This window comes from Phascolarctos cinereus, unplaced genomic scaffold (assembly GCF_003287225.1).
Source record: "Phascolarctos cinereus isolate Bilbo 61053 unplaced genomic scaffold, phaCin_HiC Scaffold_5;HRSCAF=322, whole genome shotgun sequence".
NCBI lineage: Eukaryota > Metazoa > Chordata > Mammalia > Diprotodontia > Phascolarctidae > Phascolarctos > Phascolarctos cinereus.
Window position 1 is genome coordinate 379,440,424 of NW_027555958.1, and position 19,373 is coordinate 379,459,796.

General features: G+C 44.0%; 1 protein-coding gene across 1 annotated transcript; it reads right to left on the minus strand.

The window, feature by feature from the left end:
- Positions 1–7,040: 7,040 nt before the first annotated feature.
- On the minus strand, positions 7,041–14,581 carry OPTC (opticin). Its single transcript, XM_021003161.2, has 4 exons — positions 14,377–14,581; positions 12,008–12,207; positions 11,408–11,503; positions 7,041–7,734 (listed from the first exon to the last, which is right to left on the minus strand). The coding sequence occupies exons 1-4, from the start codon at positions 14,579–14,581 to the stop codon at positions 7,564–7,566; spliced, it is 672 nt and encodes a 223-aa protein (XP_020858820.2). The 3' UTR covers positions 7,041–7,563.
- Positions 14,582–19,373: the final 4,792 nt, after the last annotated feature.

A 19,373-nucleotide genomic window follows, 5' to 3' on the forward strand; every position in this document is an offset into this window, starting at 1 on the left:
CAAGATGGAGGTCTACTGCAGTTCCCTTGGGGCTGGATTCACTTCAGGTCTGGTTCTGGTTGTCAGCTCCCTCTGTGCCAAGTTGATCTCCTGGGTTCCTATCCTCAACAGTTGCTAGTGGTGAATGAGTCAAGTGTAGATGCAGTGCTGATATCTCCTTCCAAGAAGACCATGTCTTACAGCATCAGAACCCAGATGCCCCCTTTCTGTGTGGCTCCCTGTTTCTCCCTTTCATCTCTTTTTTAGTTTTCAACTACATCACTTCTGTTTTCAAAGAAGATGAATCTTGAAGAAATTGGTTAGAGTGCAGAAAATTATGATGGAATTGCCTGAAAATCTTGGGGATTATGAATCTTCTGCCCAAGAAAACAGACTTCCTGACTCAGAGTCAACAAAAACATGCCATCTTGGGTTAACTGCTAAAGAATAAAAGAAATATTTTGATTTATTTTGGGCAGGAAACTTTAGAGATTTGGATTTGTTTTAGAAAGAGCTCATGAACGGGACAAAAGGTAACTATGAGGCGGTCTGGTTTTGAGACAATAAATGGGGTTTTTAGAATGTTTTTATTTTTTTTCTCAATTACATAAAAACAATTTTCAGCATTTGTTTTTTGTAATATTTGAGTTCCAAATTCCCTCCTTCCCTCACCTTCTTGAGAAGGCAAACATTTTGATATAGATTATATATGTATGGTTATGCAAAACATAAATAAATGTGTTTTTTTCATTTGTAGCATGTATTTGTAATACAGACTGGCATTTGCTTTATTTAAATAATTCAGTGCCCTGATTTAGTATTTAATTATCAAAGATATATTAATCTTTTAAAAAAATGTTACTCAGTATTGTTGCATGACTTTGTCCTTGAGTTTCCTCCAATAAACAGCAGTTTTCTTGTCACATCAATGTGGGCACTCAAAGCAAGGGAGGAGTACTCCATTAAGGATGACCTGATGTGTCTCTATTACATAAATACAAGATGAGAAGAGAGAAATCTAACCACTTGGGAAATCAGCAAAGACTTCATATAGCAAGTTGACACCTGAATTGAATCTTAAAGTAAGTTAAGGATTGATCCTAAGAGGTGGTAGGTGAAGAATGAGTGCATTCTAGTCAAGAGGGACAAAGGCATGGTGTCTGGAGATGAAAAGCCTGGTTCAGAGCACTAAAAGTACACCAGTTTAGTTGGAATGTGGAGTGTACAAAGATTATTAATGGGAATTAGCTCTAGGCCCAGATTCAGTGTGGAAACAGACAAGGAAGGGCTTTAAATTGCAGACAGAGCAGTTTGTATTCTATCCTAAAAGCAACAGGAAGCCACAGAAGCCCTTTGAGCATGCTCAAAAATAGAACATGATCTTTTCAGTAATGGAAACGAGGCTGGAACCACTATAGCTTAGCACAGTGCCTAGCACACAGTAAGTGCTTAATAAATGTTTACTGACTCTCTGTATCCCCATCTATCTATCTATCTATCTATCTATCTATCTATCTATCTATCTATCTATCTATCTATCTAAAATCATGACCACACATATACTTTATCAAGTTTATTCTGGCAACTGTGTGGACGAAAATTGGAGAGGGAAGACTCTAGAAGTAGGGAGACATTTAGGTGATTTCTTGAAGTAGTCTGTATGAAGTTCAAAATCTGAACTAAGGTAGTGGTCATGTGAATGGAGGGAATGGAATGGCTGAAAGAGATGTAAAGCCAGAATCAAAAGACATAGCAATGATTTTGCTCTTAGTAATGAGAGGGTCAGAGAGGGACAAGTCAAGGACAGGTTAAGGCTGTAAGCCTTGGTGATGGGAAGGATGGTGCTGCCCTCAACAGAAATAGGAAGTGTTTAGGAGGGGAGGTAATGAGACCCATTCTGGAGATTTTGAATTTAAGATACCTTCAGGACATCCATAGGAGATGTCCAGGGGATAAACTCATCATGAGGAATTAGAATTCAGGAAGAAGCTCAGGGCTGGATAGCTTTGTGAGTATAGATAGATAGATAGATAGATAGATAGATAGATAGATAGATAGATAAAAATCCAGAGTTGTCAAGGTCACAAAGACAGTGGATGTAGAGAGACAAAAGAATAGGACTCAGGACAGAGCCCTGGGAGCCACATTTAGTGTCAAGAATCTTAGATCTGAGACTATAGAGGTCATCTAATCCATCCTCCACCCCTTATTTTGCAAAATAGGCCCCAAAAGGAGAAGTGATTAGTCCATTGGTTCTAAGTGGCAGAGCAAGGATTTGAACTTAGGTCCTCCAAAGACAGCTCTCTTTTCCACTAGACCAAGGGTCTAGTTCACAGAACTGTGAAGTTTGGATTCAGTCAAAGGGCCACACGTGAGGACCTATCGGCCCTGAGGCTGCAGGTTACCTGCACTAGACCATGCCAATGATCCAGCAAAGGAGACTGAGAAGGCTCCCTCACATAGGAGAATCAGGGCAGCCAAATTCAAGGGAGGAGAAATCATCCAAGAAGAGTAGGTCATGAGCAGTGCCAAAAGCTTCAGAGAAGTCAAGATAGAAGAGGAATAAGCAAAGGCTATGAGATTAAGTAATTGAGAGATAATGGGTAAATCTAGAGAGAGTTTTCACTCCAGTGGTGGGATCAGAAGACAGACTGGAAGGGGTTGAGAAATTCGTAGGAGGATAGTGGCAGCAATGAGTGTAGGGGTAGTTTTTTTAGGAGTTTGTGACAGGAAGTAGAGATATAGTACAATATCAAGAGGTGAGTAGTAAGGTGAAGTTTTATTTTAAGGACTGGGAAAGCCTAGGCATATTGGTACTCAGCTAGGAAGAATCCAGAGAGAATGAAGATGGAGACAGAGACAGAGATAGAAAGACTGAGAGACAAAGAATAAAAAGAGAGACAGAGACAGAGAGAGAGGCAGAGAGACAGAGAATGATGAAAAGGGCAGACTCCTAGAAGAGATGGCCAGGGCTAATAATGGGGAAGGTGACCTTGAAGTACAATTGAAATGGCTCCCTGGTGTCCCAAATGACAGTCTGGTCAAGATCTCCATCCCTAGCACTATACTCTTTCCCTTCTCACCTTTCCCTCTGGCCTGTCTTCTACCAGTGGCCTGTGACTACACTCTTCCTCCTGGGGGACCCACTTCTGAAGTCGTGGATGCTGGCTGCCGACAGAAAGAAATCAGACCATTGGGTCCTACCTGATACATACTGGTACTCTTTCTGGGTAAGTGGACTGAGGACAATGTGGACAGCTGGGTCAGTGCAAACAGAGCAGCTGTGGGCTCAAACTCCCACCTCCACTGGGTGACAGGCAGTAACAGATCCAAGGTTTCCTAATCCCAAGGAAGCCACTGAGCCGACAAGAAGACCTGACACCTTGGAATCCCCATTCAGGAAGCTTGGAGGGCACTACTAAGAGACAGCTGAGGTGAACAGTAGGTCCAGAGAGAAAACCCCAGAGAGTTTTTAGCTGGCAATGCCCAGGTAAAGGAACTATCCTTAAGGATTTCTAGAGCTCCTCCCCTCACTCCACTTTACCTACCTCTCCATCCCCATCCCTGATTCCACCCCTCTCCTTTTTTTAGATTTTGGAAATAGACAGATCTCTACTCAATTTTTACTCCTGACTGGTCTTAACCAGAGTATCCAGATTTGCAAAAAGCTTATTGCGGGACCCTTCCAGATTGCTGCTGAGAGTCATTCATCTCTGTCTCCTCAAGCTCAGCAAAGATCAGCCCCCAGTCTCAGGCTTCCAGGACATCTAGCACCCTGTATCCTATCACCTGGAATCTCTTCCAGTCTCAAGGCTTTCCCTTGCCTTGGCTTCATTAGTCAGCATCCTTCTGTCCACAGGGATCTGCCGATTGTCTGAACTGAGGGCTCCCAGAATTACAGCATCAGAAGGGAGCTCTCTCCCGAATTCTCACCCGAAGGGCAGGTGTTCCCTCTGTGACATTTGGCACAAGTCATTCCCTCAGAAGACCTTTCTCTGTCAAGACTGAGAGCCCATCTTCTCCTGACGCAGCCCATTCTAATTCTGTGACAGCTTCAGTTATCAGGAAGTTGGCTCACCCCTCCCCCGACACATGGAGCCCGAATTGGCCTTTCTGAGACTTCAACTCAATACTCCTAGTTCTGCCTTCAGAAGACAAAAAGGACAAGACTAATCCCTCTTCCGCAGGGAAACCCTTCAAATATTGGAAGACTGGAATCCTTTATCCCCTAAGGCTTCCTTTCTCCAAGCTAAACATCCTTTCAAATGATCTTCATATGGCATAGTTTCCAGTATCCTCCCTAATCTTGTTATTCTCCTCTGTACCCCATTCCAGGTATGTTTTTTTTTTATGTAAAGAAAAAGCTGTTTTGGGAAGAGTCCAGCACCCACAGTGGGGACCACTAGCCCTGGCCTTGTCCTCAGACCATTGTACTTGCCTGGGCTTCTTGAAATGGTATGAGTCTTCCTATTTAAACACCCTAGGGGTGGGAGTGGAGAAAGAGAGAGAGAGAGAGAGGGAGAGAGAGAGAGAGAGAGAGAGAGAGAGAGAGAGAGAGAGAGAGAGAGAGAGAGAGAGAGAGAAAGAGGAGGGGGGAGGTGAAGGTCAAAGAAGGAAAGGGGAAGCATAAAGGTAATAGCTGCCCAAGAAACCCTATGAGGATGGAGAAAGAAGAAAAGTCAAACCAGAATTATGAATTTTACGTGAATAGTTCTACTGGTCTGAGAGAAAGCAAACTAGAAGTTGAGGCTTATTCCCCTCCCGGTCTTCCATTTTGGCCTATGAGTGAGGCTAGGGCAAGCATGGATACATGCCATACAGTCTCCAACTGACCCCTTGACCTCTCCTCCCTCAACCCCAGCTTTCAGTTGGTGTCCTTGAAGTAGATCTTCTCCCTCAATAAGCATACTATCCCCCCGTAGGCAGGAGAGCCCTGGGGTTCCATTGCCTGCCAGGACAAGACATCCGGTACCTATCATCATCCCATCACTTCCCAACTCCCAGCTCCCAAACTTCCAGTTCACCTCTTAAATGTCTACCCAATCTTCTGTCCAATCTGGATACATACAACTGCCTCATGTTGGGGCCGCCATCCTCTAGATGGTCTCCCATCCGCTCCTTTGCTTTGGTTAGTTCAAGGCATAAGGTTACAGTGTGAAAATCATGATTATTCACAGCTCAATAGCCCCAATCTTGGTCCCTGACTGGTGGGTGAGCGACATAGATAGATTTATTTCTTCATCTTTGCACGTTGCCTCCCCCTAGTGGGCCAAGGTGGGAAATCCTGGGATCATAGACTCGTAGATCTAAATAGAGCTGGAAAGGAACCCAGAGACTATCTAGTAATTCTACTATAAAGCCATTTTATAGATGAGGAAACTGAGGCCCAGTGAAGGCATAAGCGCTTTGCCCAAGGTCACACAGCTTCTAACTGGCAAAGACAGGGTTACAACCAAGCTCCTCTGATTCCAGAGGCAGTGTTCTTTCTACTGCTGCCTCCTCAGGAGGGAAAGAAACCAGGTGAAGGGAACAGGGGCTCCCCAAAAGTAGCTTTTCTCTGGAGGATGGGAAGGAGACCTTAGGGTTAGACTCATAGAATCTTAAGATATAGATCTGGGAGGAGCCTTAGAGGTCTTCTAGCCCAACCCCTCCATTTTACAGTTAGGGAAACTGAGGACCAGGGAGGTTAAATGATTTGCCCAAAGTCACAAGGTAAGTGTATACTGGAGCTAGGAATTTAAGGACAACTACTCTGACTCTTAATACAATGTTCTTTCCACTACTCTATACTGCCTCAGAGAAGAACAGAACTAGGATGGAATGTAAATAAAAAATAGGATTAGTCTCCTTGCTCCTGGGAATGGTTTGAGGCAGCCAGAAATAAATCTTGACCCAGGATCTGAAAAAAATGAGGGTGAACCTCATACATATCAGGGCATGGGGATGAATGAGAATCAGGCCAAGGGGGAAGAGCTTTCTTTTCCTTATTCATATGGCAAGATAAACCAGAAAGGACACTGGTCAGGGTATCAGAAACCCAAGTTCAAACCTCACTTCTTCTCCTTCCCAGCTCTGTGACTTGGGGCACGTTCAGTTTCCTCTCCTATAAAATGGGAATAATAATACCTGTGCTTCCTAAATGACTCACAGAAATGACATCATGTAAATAAGTTACACTTTACAATGGTAAAGAGCTATATAAATGTAAGCTATTCTTTTATTTGATTTCCTTGGAAGAAGAAAACTTAACAGTAGGAGAGAATTTTGGTGAGTGGCACAATAAAAGTTTTGCACACCAACTGCCCTACTTGGAGACAAGAAACTGGATACAACAACATTGGGGAAGGCTCAGTCGCCTTAAGGATTCTCTGATACTGGGAGTTGTTTGTTTTTCCATGACCCTGTTTGGGGTTTTCTTGGCAGAGATACTGCAGTGGTTTGCCATTTCCTTCTCCAGCTCATTTTACAGATGAACTGAAGCAAACAGGGTTAAGTGACTTGCCCAGGGTCAGCTAGTAAGTGTCTGAGGCCAGATTTGAACACAGGAAGAATAGTCCTCCTGATTACAAGCCCAGTGCTCTATTCACTGTGCCACCTAGCTGCCCATGATACTGGAAACAGAGAAGGAAATGGTAGTTGAGAAAGATGGTGTGGAAGGGCCTCCAGATATTCTCTGGCCTAGTCCTCTGCCTTCAGCCAGGGCATAGGAATATAGATTTAGAGCTATAAGTCTATAAGCTCTAAGAGCACACAAGTCATCTTGTCCGACAGCTAGACCTACTATGTGCCAGGCACTTGCTAAGAGCTAGGGATGCAAAAAGGGGCAAAACAATTCCTACCCTGAAGGAGCTTACATTCTAAGGGTGAGACAAATATGAAAATAACTCAGCATAAAAATACATACAGATGCCTCTCAGAGAGGAAGGCACAAGGAGGAGGGAGCAGAAAAGAATCCTGCAGAAGGTAAGATTTGAGTGAGTCTTATTCACCTTCCTCACTTTGTAGATGAGTGAAGTGAGGCCCCAGAAGGTATATTGATTTGCCCAAGGTCACACAGTCTTCTGGCTCCAAGTCCAATACCCTCTCTATTATACCAGTGGTTCTCATTTCAGGGTTCCTAAGAGGTTCTTGATGATGACCCAAGGGGTTTGCACTAAAAAATTCTTTAATAGTGGCTTACACAGTAAATAATTGTTAAAAAAAAATATGAGTAGTATATTAAATTACCCTGGGGATTCACAATACATTTTTTGTTGTTGAAAGGGGTTCAAAGAACAAAAAAATGTTGGGAACCCTTGCATTATGCCATGACGCCTCCTCAGGAAAGGGACCAACTGATCCAACACACTCATTTTAAATGAGGAAATTGAAGTCCAGAGAAGACATTCATCCTTATCGCTGTCCCCATCATTGATAACAAACATTTATTGAGTATTCATTATGCATACATAAATGTATTAAGCCCTGGAGATTAGAAAAAAAAAGAGTCATAAGGTGGGAAGCCTGGTAAAACATCATTAGCCTCATTTTACAGATGAGGCAACTGAGGACCAGAGAAATCCTGTGACTTTCCTAAGGTCAGAGTCAAGTGTAGCTGCCTATGGGCAGTCGGGGCAGGCAGAAGTAGGCGTTGGGAAAGAGGCTGAGGTTGATGGGGTTGCCATCTAGGCGGATGTCTTCCAGGGCCCTTCGGATATACGTGTGGTCCTGAGCATTACAGAAGATGTCTTCAGGAATCATCTGGATGTGATTGTTCTGAGAAAATAGAATAATTTAGATTTCTAGAAGGTTTGGAGGTTTACAAAATGCTGTCCTGCAACAATCTGATGATGTAGATAGTTAGCAATACAAATCTAATTCCCCTTCTTTTACACCTCCATGCCACAAATGTTCTACCTTTTGGAATCTCCAATTTCCTTCAGTGTTCTGTTCAGACACCATGTTGCTACTATCATCTAGGAAATGATTCTGTATTTTTTTTTTGTACAAATTTTGTATCTGCTTATCCATGTACAGGTTTCCCCTCCTAGACTGAAGGCTCTTTGAGGGTAGAGCCTGCTTTGTTCTTTGAAGGTCTCTCCTGGCCCCCATGAGCCTATGATTCTAACTGGCTTCCTTCAAATCTCAGCTAAAAGCCCACTTTCTGTTAGAAGCCTTTTCCCTGGCCTCCTTATTCTTGGTATCTTCCCTCTGAGACTATTTCCTATTTATTCTGTATATGACTGTTTGTGCATGGTTGTTTGCATGTTCTTTCTCCCATTAAATTGGAACTGTCTTTTGCCTTTCTTTGTGTTCCTAGCCCTTCGCAGAGTACCTGATACACGGTAGGTATTTGATAGATGTTTGTTGACTTGAATTGGTAAAAACCCAAGGGAAACTGGGTTCAGGTCTGACTATTCTGTCACTATCTTGTTGTGTGACATTGGGTTATATTTCTTTGCCCTTTTCTTCCTCAGTTTCTCCAATTGCATAATGGGGAGAACTTTAAAAATGGAAATGCAGCATTGGTGAGGGAGAACTGAAGCCAAGTGTCTACCTTCTCATCTGTGGTATAATGGAGAAAAAAAAAAAGACTGAACATGGAGTTAGGAGGTCTGGATTTGGATCCTGAATGTGGTCAAATTACTCATCTTTCCTGATCCTAAATATCTTCACCTGTAATTCAATGCAGTAAGTTTATATTAAGCATCCTTTTTGTGCTAGGAACTCTATGTACCAAGCACTGGGGACAAGAAGACAGAAAGAGAATAGTGGTTCCTCCCCTCAAAAAGCTTACATTCTATTGGAGGGATACAATTTGTATACAAACAAGAAAACACAATGTGTAGACAAAGTGATACAAACTGATTTCAAGAGGCAGAGACTGCTGATGAGTAAAGAGATCAGAAGACAGTGCTGTTCCATCTGTGGTTTCGTGGATTCTCAGAGTGGGCAGTAAGGGTAAGAAGGGAGTGCTTGGATTGGGGTGGGAGGGAGAAGTTCAGTGGATGAAAAGGCAGGACAGATGAAACGTCCTATATAGCAGGCCAATTTGACAGTAACAGAGGGAAGAATTTGCCCTTCAGTGGGTGTGTAGACTGGGAGTTGAGTTAGTCTAGGAGTCAAGCCTAGTTGATGAACATTTTATTAAGATCCTCCTATTTGCTAGGCTCTTCACTGAGAGGGCGATGCTGTTCCCTAAGTAGATGAGGTAAGGTTCAAGAAACAGTCTTCAGATGATTTAATAGAAAGGTGCCTTTCAAGGAAAAGCCTAGTTCTTCTTGTCTAGGGCAGAATCCCTAGGGATTCCTTAGCCCCCATGGGGTGGGGAGGGGTGGGGAGAATAGGTGTCTCTCTTTGCAAAGTAACAGAAGCCGAGGGAGCTGTCATTATGTACATGTGTACAGCTGCTGAAGAGTTATAGCCCTTGTATCTCAGGAAACAACTGCTTGCTTGCACACCTAGGTTCCAAGGAATTCATTGTGCCAGATCTGATTCTGGTTAGAAACAGTGGCCATTGTATGCTGAATACCTTACTCCCTCTCCTTTCTATTCCCAGTAGGGCCGGTTTCCATGGGAGTCTGTCTAGAGGGAGGAGGAATGAGATGTGATTCTGAGGCTGTTTACCACTGGCTGTTTCTTGAGTTCTCTGAGCTGAGGGAAATGAGGAGCAAGATGAGGGGAGAGATAAAGGTTAGGGTCCGGGGTGAGGGACAGGGGGAGGAGAAAGGAGACTGGGGGCTGTGGCTTTTATTCTCCAGGAACAATGTTTGTTCTCCAATGTTTCTCACAAATAATTCCAAGGTCAAGAACAGATCCAGAGACAACTTGGTCATAGGATCATAGGATTATAGGTTTAGAGCTGGAAAGAACCTTAGAAGTTATTAAGCCCACTCCCCTCATTTCATAGGTGAGGAAATTAAAGCCCAAAGAGAGGTGGGGCTTGCCCAGGGCCCCACTTGCACTTGAGGACCTGTTTGAATCACACGGTTCCTGACTCCAGTCCTGCAGTCTACCTAGTAGTAGGCAGCTTAGTGATGCAGTGGATGGACAGTTGGAATTAGAAGCAGGACAGACCTGAGTTCAAATCCTACTTTAGACATTTATTAGCTGTGTGACTATATCACACAACCTGACTTAGTTTTTCTTTCTGTGCAATGGGGGTAATAATAGCATCTATCTCACCAGACTTTTGTGAGGATCCAGTGAAAATACAAATGCAATGCTTTGCAAACCTTAAAGTGCAATTTCAAAGCTAGCCCTTATTATCCAGTGTTTTTTTTATATTCCTCCTGAGGTAATTACCATCCTTGCACAGCAGCTCCTTGTAGCCTTCTGCAGGGTCACATCTCCAGGGCTTTCACTTTCCCCTTGACCCCTACAGGGAAAGGCCCAAGGTTCCCTAGGGGATGGGCTGCTCTCTTCTTGCACAACTGTACCCATAGTCAGACTGTACTCAGATGTATTCTCTGAGGAAAGGGACTCAAGGAACAGATCAGACATGTCCATTACTTTACAGGATGTTATTAATGGGAGCTGTCAACGTGAGGGTTCAGGGCAATGTCATGGACAGAGGCAGGGGAGGGCCAGACAAAGATGGATATGAGGAAAGAGCCTTCAGGAACATGGGGATGACAGCAGAATGGAGAAAGAGTGAAGGGAAAAGGAGGAGAGGGAAGATAGAAAGAGAAAATGAATTGAGAAACATAGGAAAGAAGAGAAAGAGGAGAAGGGATGGGATGAGAAAGAAAGCAGTTGAAAGAAGGGGGAATTGGCAGGGAGAAAAAGAATCAGGAGAGAGATGCAGGAAAGATTTTTTTTTAAATCAAGAACAATGATTTCACTGATGTCAGGCACTCCAGCTGAGGAAACACTCTACCAGTGAAGAGTCAGGAGTTTCCAGGGGCATTCTTTAATATAGGTTGGGGTGGGGGGGAGTGGGACATAGTAATAGCTAGCATTTACATAGGATTTTAAAGTTTTCAAGCACTTTACATGTTCACAACATCCCTGTGAGGTAGGTGATCATGTTATCCCTATTTTACAAGTAAAGAAACTGAGTCTAAGAGACTTGCTTAGGGTCACACAACTGAGGCAAGATTTGAACTCTGGGTCTTCCTGCCTCCAAGTCCAATACTTTATTCACTGAAACACCTGGCTGATCAATGATATGTAGATGATACCTCAAGATTTCTGGATGATATATAGTTAGAGAAGGGAGAAAGAAAAATGGAATGAAAGTTAGGGGAGAAATAGGAAGAGCTAGGAGAGAGATGGGCAGGAAAAAAAGAAAGAAAAAGGAACAATAGAACAATAATACCCTAAAAGAGCGTATCTCCAGGGATGGAGAATTAACTACCTTTCGAACTCCCCAGGCACCTGGGACTTCTCACTGCCAGGATATTCTTTCTGTTTTACAATCTAATTCCCTCCTATTGTGAGGTCTTACCTGCAAGTGTAGAGAACGCAGGCTTGAGGGCAGGGGCACAGGGATGTAGTCCAGCTTGTTGTCTGACAGGTAGAGAAACTGCAACTTCTTCAGCTCCTGGGGAGATAAAGGGAACTCATGCTCCAGGGACTAAATGCCAGGTCTTGGTGGGAAATGCCGGGGGACATTAAGGAGCCCGGACAATTGGCTACTATGAGGTCTTGGTAGGAAAGAAAGTAGTTCCCATTGACTAAAGATATTTTCCCCAAGTGACATATCACATGCTCTTTTAAACAAATGGGATGCCATCTCACTGTGAATCTTGGAACACAGCAATCTTTGAGGTACCGAAGGGCAAGGAAGAATTAGGTTGTAACATATTTCCAGTGATAACCAATGCTTGGGGGTAAAGCATAGGAGTCCTGGAGGTGATTGGATAAAAATGGTATTAGATGGTCTGAGTCAGGAGAACAGCACTGTCCAGGGCTGCCCCAGGATGATGACAGTTTCTGTTGCCAGGCTCCTCTCTCTCTCTCTCTCTCTCTCTCTCTCTCTCTCTCTCTCTCTCTCTCTCTCTCTCTCTCTCTCATTGGGGAAGGGGAGCTTGCCGTGCTGACTCACTCTGAAGCTCTCTGGTAAGATCCCTGGGCTTTGGAGGTTGTTGAGCTGGGCATCCAGTCTCACGAGACTACCAGGGAGCCTGGGCAGAGATACCAGCTTGTTCTCTGGGATGATCAATTCCTGCAGGGCAGGTAACAGGAAAGCATCATCTTCAATGGTGGAGATGGAGTTGCCAGAGAGGTCAATCCGCTTTAGTTTTCCTATTGAGATATGGAAGGAAGGAATGTATGTGTAGTTGGGGACAGTGGGGGAAAATGGGAATGAACCACCTTTCTAAACCTTATGTGTGCCCCTCCTCACCTAGAGTTGCTAGAAACACAAGGAGGATGTTGACCAGCTTTTCTTCATCTCTACCCAGAACTAAAACAATGAAAATGGGTTTCATGTGGTAGGAAGGAAGGAAGGAAGGAAGGAAGGAAGGAAGGAAGGAAGGAAGGAAGGAAGGAAGGAAGGAAGGGAGGAAAGGAGGAAGGGAGGAAGGAAGGAAGAAAGGAAGAAAGGAAAGAAGGAAGAAAGGAAGGGAAAGTACTTCTCTCTCTGTCACTACGTGTGATATTCTGGAATCTCTCCTTGAAACTATTTCTAGTAGGACTGTTCAATGTAGTCCTACCCAGAGGCAAAGATATATTAATTTACATTTATGTAAACCATCATAGGTTTCTGAAACAGCCCTCATACCAGTCCTGTGAGAGATGGATTACAATTATACTCACTTTAAAGATGAAGAAACAGAGTATTGGAGGACAAGAGAGTTAAGATCATAGGATATAGAACTGGATGGAACCTTTAGACATCATCTAGTTCAAACCCTTCATTTTACAATTGGGGAAACTGAGGCCCTGACATGGAAAAAGACTTGTCCAAGGTCATTTACTAAGTGGCAAAGCAAAGATTTGAACCCAGGTCTTCTGACTATAACTCTTACCACCATATCACCAGGGATTTGTCCAAGGTCACGTCACTAATAAATGTTAGAACTGAGACTGGATCCCAAGTCTTTTGGCACTAAGTGCAGTGGTATTCCTTGAATGTGACACTCCATAACCTGACTGAGCATTTTTACTGACTGTCCTCTATATCTGGGATGCTCTTTGTTATCTTTGCCTCCTGGATTCCCTGGATTCCTCCAAGCTCTGGCTAAAATCCCATCTTTTACAAGAAGCACATTTCGCCTTATTGCTAGTACCATCACTTTGAGAGTATCTGAGTATCATATATATGTATGTATGTATGTATGTATGTATGTATGTATATATATATACACACATACATAGATGTGTGTGTGTGTGTATATTATCTTCTTTGTACATAGTTTTTTGCATGTTGCCTCCCTTAATAAACTGTGAGCTCCTTGAGGGCAGGGGGTAGGGAGTGGGAGTAGCTTTTCTTTTGTATCCTCAGCACTTAGCACAGGGCATCTAGTAGGTGATTAATAAATGCTTATTGAATTGACCTGTTGGCTGTGCCACATTTCCCACCTAGATGCTCTCCTTTGAACTTCTCCATCATGACATGAGAAGCTAGGTGGTGCAGTAGATAGAGCACTGAGCTTGGAATCAGGAAGACTCATGTTCATGAGTTCAAATCTGTCCTCAGACAGTTACTAGCTATGTGACCCTGAGCTAGTCACTTAACCCTGTTTGCCTCAGTTTCCTCATCTGTAAAATGATCTGGAGAAGAAAATGGCGAACCACGCTAGTATCTTTACCAAGAAAACCCCAAATGGGGTCATGAAGAATAGGACATGACTGAAATGACTGAACACAATACCATGACTGTTTTGGATACGTTCTCTTTCCACTCCCCTCCCCCCACACCTTTTTCAGTTTCCTTTTGTGTGTCACCTTCTCCGTCTGGATTGTAAGCTTCTTGAGGTCAAGGACTGTCTTTCTTTTCCCCTATTTGTATCCCTAGCACTTAACACAGTGCCTGACACATAGCACTTAAGAGATGGTACCGCTGACTCACTGCCTGGACTTGGGACAAACATACCTGTTGAAGTTGCTGTCTAACTGTGGGGAAGTTATCTAACTTCCTTGTGCCTGGGCTCTCAGTCTCTACCCCTTCACCCTACTCCACCTCCACCAAAAGAGTCACTGCAATTTCCACTTTCAGACTTCCTATGGCTTCTGGCAGAATGAGGAATAAGTCAATAAAACAACCTGAGGCCTTCAGGGAGAGATATTCAAGAAAACCTTGCACTGCCCCCATTTTACAGTAGGACGAGCTAAGCCTTGAGCTAGGGGAAAATAGAGTGAAGTTCTTTGTCCCAGTATGTTTGACTAGACAGACAGAAAAATTCAATTAGCTGCCTTCCCATCACCTTCTCCTCCCCTCTCCTTCCCTTACCCATACCCATGATGGCATACTTAGCCCTTTGAAATCTCCTGTCTGGATCTGGCTGATATTATTAAAGCGGGCATAGAGGTAAGTTGTCTCCTGGGGCAGAGGAGGGATGCGCTCCAGGTCAGCATCATCACAGTACACAGAGGTGCCAAGGCACACACAGACCAGGCAGGTGGGCAATCCTAGGTCAGACAGAAGGCCAAAGGGTGGATAATAAAGGAGATCCATTTGTACAGCCCCTCCAATGGGCTGCACTCCTCTCTCATTCACTCATTTAACAATTATTTACTTAGCAGCCACTATGTGCCAGTCTCTGGTTAAGACCCTTGTTATACAGAGACAAAAACAGTTCTGACTCATAGGGCTTATATTCTACTGGAATTCTTCCTGGGAAAACTCCAGAATTGATGCCATTTCTGTCTGTTCCAGATGCTCCAGGAACTAATTCCCTGGATTATCACCATGCCCCTTTCTCAGCGCTAATGCTTCTGCTATGCTTATCCCCTTCATAACTTGGGCGTCCATTCTGTGCTAGTCTTCACCTGCCAGTATGCTCTGATATCACCACCATGCCCCTTGTCTATGCCAGCTAGATCTCTCTTAATCCCCTCCAGGAGAAAACATCCCCAAGGAAGTTTCCAAGAAGGCCATGATGGAGAATACCTTCCGCAGGAGGCCCTTCCAGATCCTGTCAGCTGATAGTGCCTTACCCTCAAAGTTTCATTGTGTCTATTTTGGGCATATCATCTATGTGCCTATTAATGTATGTCTTCCCCAGAAGATTATAAACTCCATGAGGGCAGGGGCTGATTTTGCCTTTTCTTTGTAGCATCTGCCCTCAGTGCAGTACCAGCCATAGAACTTAATGAATGCTTGTTGATTGAATGATTGCTTCCCCCCAGTCATTCTTTGCTATTTCCTACTTATTGCAAGACGATAAGCTTCTGGCCACCAATGAAACAATAATAGCTCAGCTATTTAGGTCTGGCACGTGTAAAGGGGGAAGGATGGAGAGTCAATAAGAGGCGAATTAAAAGCTATTAAAGTCATCATCCCCAAGTCAACTGCTTCATTTGCTATCACCCCCAAGTAACAACCATAAAAATTATTTCTCTTCCTTTACAGGTTTTTAGTGGTCACTAATCTAATTACTACTTACTCCTGCTTCCCTCACGTCACTGTGAATTAAGCCCGAGTGGTTCTTCTGGTGTCTCTTACAGACTTCGAAGTCTTCTGACCACCCCCTGGTCCTCAGACAACATATCTTTTCCCTTTGTGATTCTCTCTCTCTGTCTCTCTGTCTCTCTGTTTCTCCTCACTAACACTGGCTCAGCCACCACTAATGATACCTTCAATTTTTTCACACTTCCCAGCTATGTCCTGCTATGACCAGGTACTCACCCTGGGCAGTCAGCGCATTAAGTAGGCTAGATATGGAAGGGGTGGTGATTGCTGTCCATGTCCTTGGGGCCATGGTGGCCATCATAGTCTTGGTGGATGCCCTGGTGGTTGGAGGAGCCAGGGTGCCCACTTCAGTCTGAGCCGCAGCAAAGCCCCATACAGAAGTGGGGAAAGGCAAGCAGGGCGGAGTGAGGAAAAAAAAAGTAAAGTTGTATTGACACTCTTTGTTTTTATACCACAGTCATTTCTAGATGTTTTTCTCCCCATTTCTTCACTTACAACAAAGGGAAAAAAAGAGTGAAACAAAACCAGCTGATGCAGTGACCTCCTTTGGCAGTGTGTATCACTTACTGAGCCCCCAGTCCCCCACTTCTCCAGGAAAAGGAAGCGAGTGAATTTCCTCATCTCTCCTCCAGGGCTAGGACTGGTCATTACAATAGCACAATATCATTTCTTTTAATTTACATTATTTAGTTATTGTGCAGATTGTTGTCCCGGTTCTGCCAACTTCATTGTGTATCTTCCTGTTTCTCCAAATTCTTCACATTCATTGTTTCTTATGATGTACTAATATTCCCTCACATTCATATGCCAGAATGTGTTCAACCATTGCGTAATCAATGGATACCCACTTGCTTCCTTTTTATTTTCTAGGGGGGTAGATCTTGTCAGAGAAGGGCTTTGTGCTCAAGGAAGAGAAGAGGATTTCTTGGACCAGGCTGACACACAGGTGATAAAAAAAATAACTAAAATAAACTAATAAATAAAAATAGCTAACATTCGTATAGTGTTTACTATGTGCCAGGCACTATGCTAAGCACCTTACAGTTCTTATCTCATTTAATCCTCATGATAACCCTGGAGGTAGGTGCTATTATTATCCCCATTTTATGGATGAGGGAAGTGAGGCAAACAGAGGTTAAGTCACTTGTAATACAAGAGGAAAGGCTCAGTAACCACTTTCCTGTGTCTGAAGGGTTTGAACTCGGGTCTTTCTGACTCCAGGCCCAGCACTCTATCCACTACAACATCTACCTGATACAGATGAGGAAACTGAGACCCAGAAAAAGATAATAATGGGATTTGATCCAAGGTTCTTTAATTACAAATCCAGCGCTCTTTCCACTCTACCCCAGAGCTTCTCATTTAGAAGAAAAAAACAATCAGACGGAAAGGAAACTAAGACTGGGTGAAAAGAAGCTGTGACATCTCCCTTATTGGAGAGAATATGAGGCATTTTCCACCACTCACTGATCCCTAATATGACAGGGTTTGCAATTCTACCAGAAGGCAGAAGGAGAAAGAGGTGGTCTCTCAGAGGCCCCACTAAATTTGGTGACCGTTGAAAAAGCCAATGAGGGTTCCCTGCTCTCTAGCTGCTGAGCCTCACCTCTGGCACCTAACTCCCAGGGCACCCCGAAGGATCTCCTTTATTGCACAGAGAGGGAGCCTGAGGCATGTATTAATTACATTGTGAGCTGAGAAAGGGAGGCAGGCATCTTTCACCTCAGGCTAGACAGACTTGACAAAGAATCCCGTCTAAGTGAGTCTCACCGTTGGGGTCAGGACTCCATAGTCACTCTTTATAACTTTCTCTTCATAGTTGCTCAGGTCATAATTATCCAGATTCGGGTCATAGCTCCCCAGCTCTAGATTGTTGTAGGCTGTCCCTTCATCTTGGGGTTGCTCCTGCTTTCCCCCTCCATCCATCCAGGGTGTCATCGCCTCCATCTTCTTTATGACCAGGGCTATCAGCCCCAGGAGGGCAGAGATCCTCATGGTGCTGTCAGTGGGGAAAGGGGAAAGGAGTGTGATGTTGGATCAACTCAATTAAACATATACATATATATAACTTAGCAATTTAATATATAGAATAAGAATTGTAATATTCCTTCAGCAACATCATGGCATGGGCGTTTGGGCCCCTAAGGGTATAAGCCTTTATCCAGAGAGACCTGTTTCTGATTCGATATTGATTATGTGGTCACAGCCAAATTACATAACCTTGGGGCTGGGTTTTCTGCCTCTATAGAGGATGTTTCCACTTTTGAGGCTCCGTAGCCAATCGAAATCCCATGTCTGGGCCAGGCCCCCTCTTCCTCCACCCCACCCCACCCCACCCCAAAAAAGCACAAGATGCCAGGCTAGGCATTGGGAATCCCAGTGCCTAGTGCAGTGACAAGCTTATAGTAGGAAGAAAACACACATTTATTAAGCACCCGCAATGGGCCAGGCACCAGGCTAAGCACTTTCCAAATACTGGAAACATTTAATCTTCACAACAATCCTGGGAGGCAGGTGCTATTACTATCCCCATTTTACAGTTAAGGAAATTGAGAGTGACAGAGGCTGGATGACTTGCCCAGGGTCACACAGCTATTAGCATAGGAGGCAAGATTTGAAGTCCAGGCCTGGCCCTCCATCTGCTTCACCTAGCTGCCTATTAGGTGCTTAACAAATACTTGTTGGTTGATTCCAGTTATAAAGACAAAAGTGAAATAATCCCTCTCTTCTAGGAGCTAATAGTCTACTTCACCACTCGGGCAGTAGTAGGTACCTTGCCCCTTAGTCTCTTCCCTTTCAGGAGATTAGGATTTCCTGAGATATAGGTTAGGGAACACCAAATTACCAAATTACAGACTTCAAAGTCTTCTGACCACCCTCTGGTCCTCAGACAACATATCTTTTCCCTTTGTGATTATCTCTCTCTGTACTCTAATCACAGACACAAACGCTCTTAAGCTTCTCTAACACAATAACATATGCACGTGCACAGGTGCGCATGCACACACACACACATGCACCCATGTATGCATGCTCAACTGTGCCTTTATGAATGTTATCATTGTAGGTAAGCCTGTAGGTGCAGTGGTCCACCATCACTTTGTGCAGGATTTGGAGCCCTTCCTCAACCTCCTGTCCCAGGTGGACCATAAGAACACAGATTGAAAGCTGGAAGGAACCTCAGAGGCCATCATTTAACAGATAAAGAAACTGAGGACAGAGGGGTTGTGGTTTGGCTGAGGTCAGACAGGTACTCAGTGAAGGAGCTGGTATTTGAACTTAAGTCCTCTAACCTCAGAGCTAGTGCTTTTTCCACTGTGCCAAATCATCTTCCATGGTGGTGACGGTGGTGGTGGAGGTGCAGTAAAGACATTACCTGCTCTGCCTTGCTTCACCAAGCCATCTGACATAAGCCCTCTGTTACTATTGGGAATCCATGCCTCTTGCCCTTTAGGTCCTTGTTGGGAAGCAGGACTCAGGTCCTAGCTCTATCTGAACCCTACAAATGCAGGGTATCTTCTCATCATGAACTCTTTCCCATTTCCTCATTATAACCCAAAGAAATTAGCCCTGAGTGTGAGTTCAGTAAGTTGTCCAGAGGATCTGATCACCATGTGTTTACCAACCTGTACGTGAGACCTGAAATTGCTGGCTCATTTCCTTCAGTGGTGTTTGAGATGGTACATCTTTGTGTTGCCCTATGTCAGCAACAGGAATCCTATTCATTTGATACTTCCCCTGTCCTATGGCTAGCAAAATCCCTCCTGCTCCCTTAAGTCCTATATAGTAATTAAGACATGTCATCTGGTGATGACGCACTGCTGTTCATAGAGTG

Excerpts from the sequence above, each read along its gene's own strand:
- OPTC (XM_021003161.2), bottom strand. The coding sequence starts at position 14,581 with ATGGATCTCCTTTATTATCCACCCTTTGGCCTTCTGTCTGACCTAGGA. Across the intron at positions 12,208-14,376 it reads AGGAGATTTCAAAGGGCTAA|GAAAACTAAAGCGGATTGAC; the intron begins GTATGCCATCAT and ends ATATCTCAATAG. Across the intron at positions 7,735-11,407 it reads TGCGTTCTCTACACTTGCAG|AACAATCACATCCAGATGAT; the intron begins GTAAGACCTCAC and ends CTATTTTCTCAG.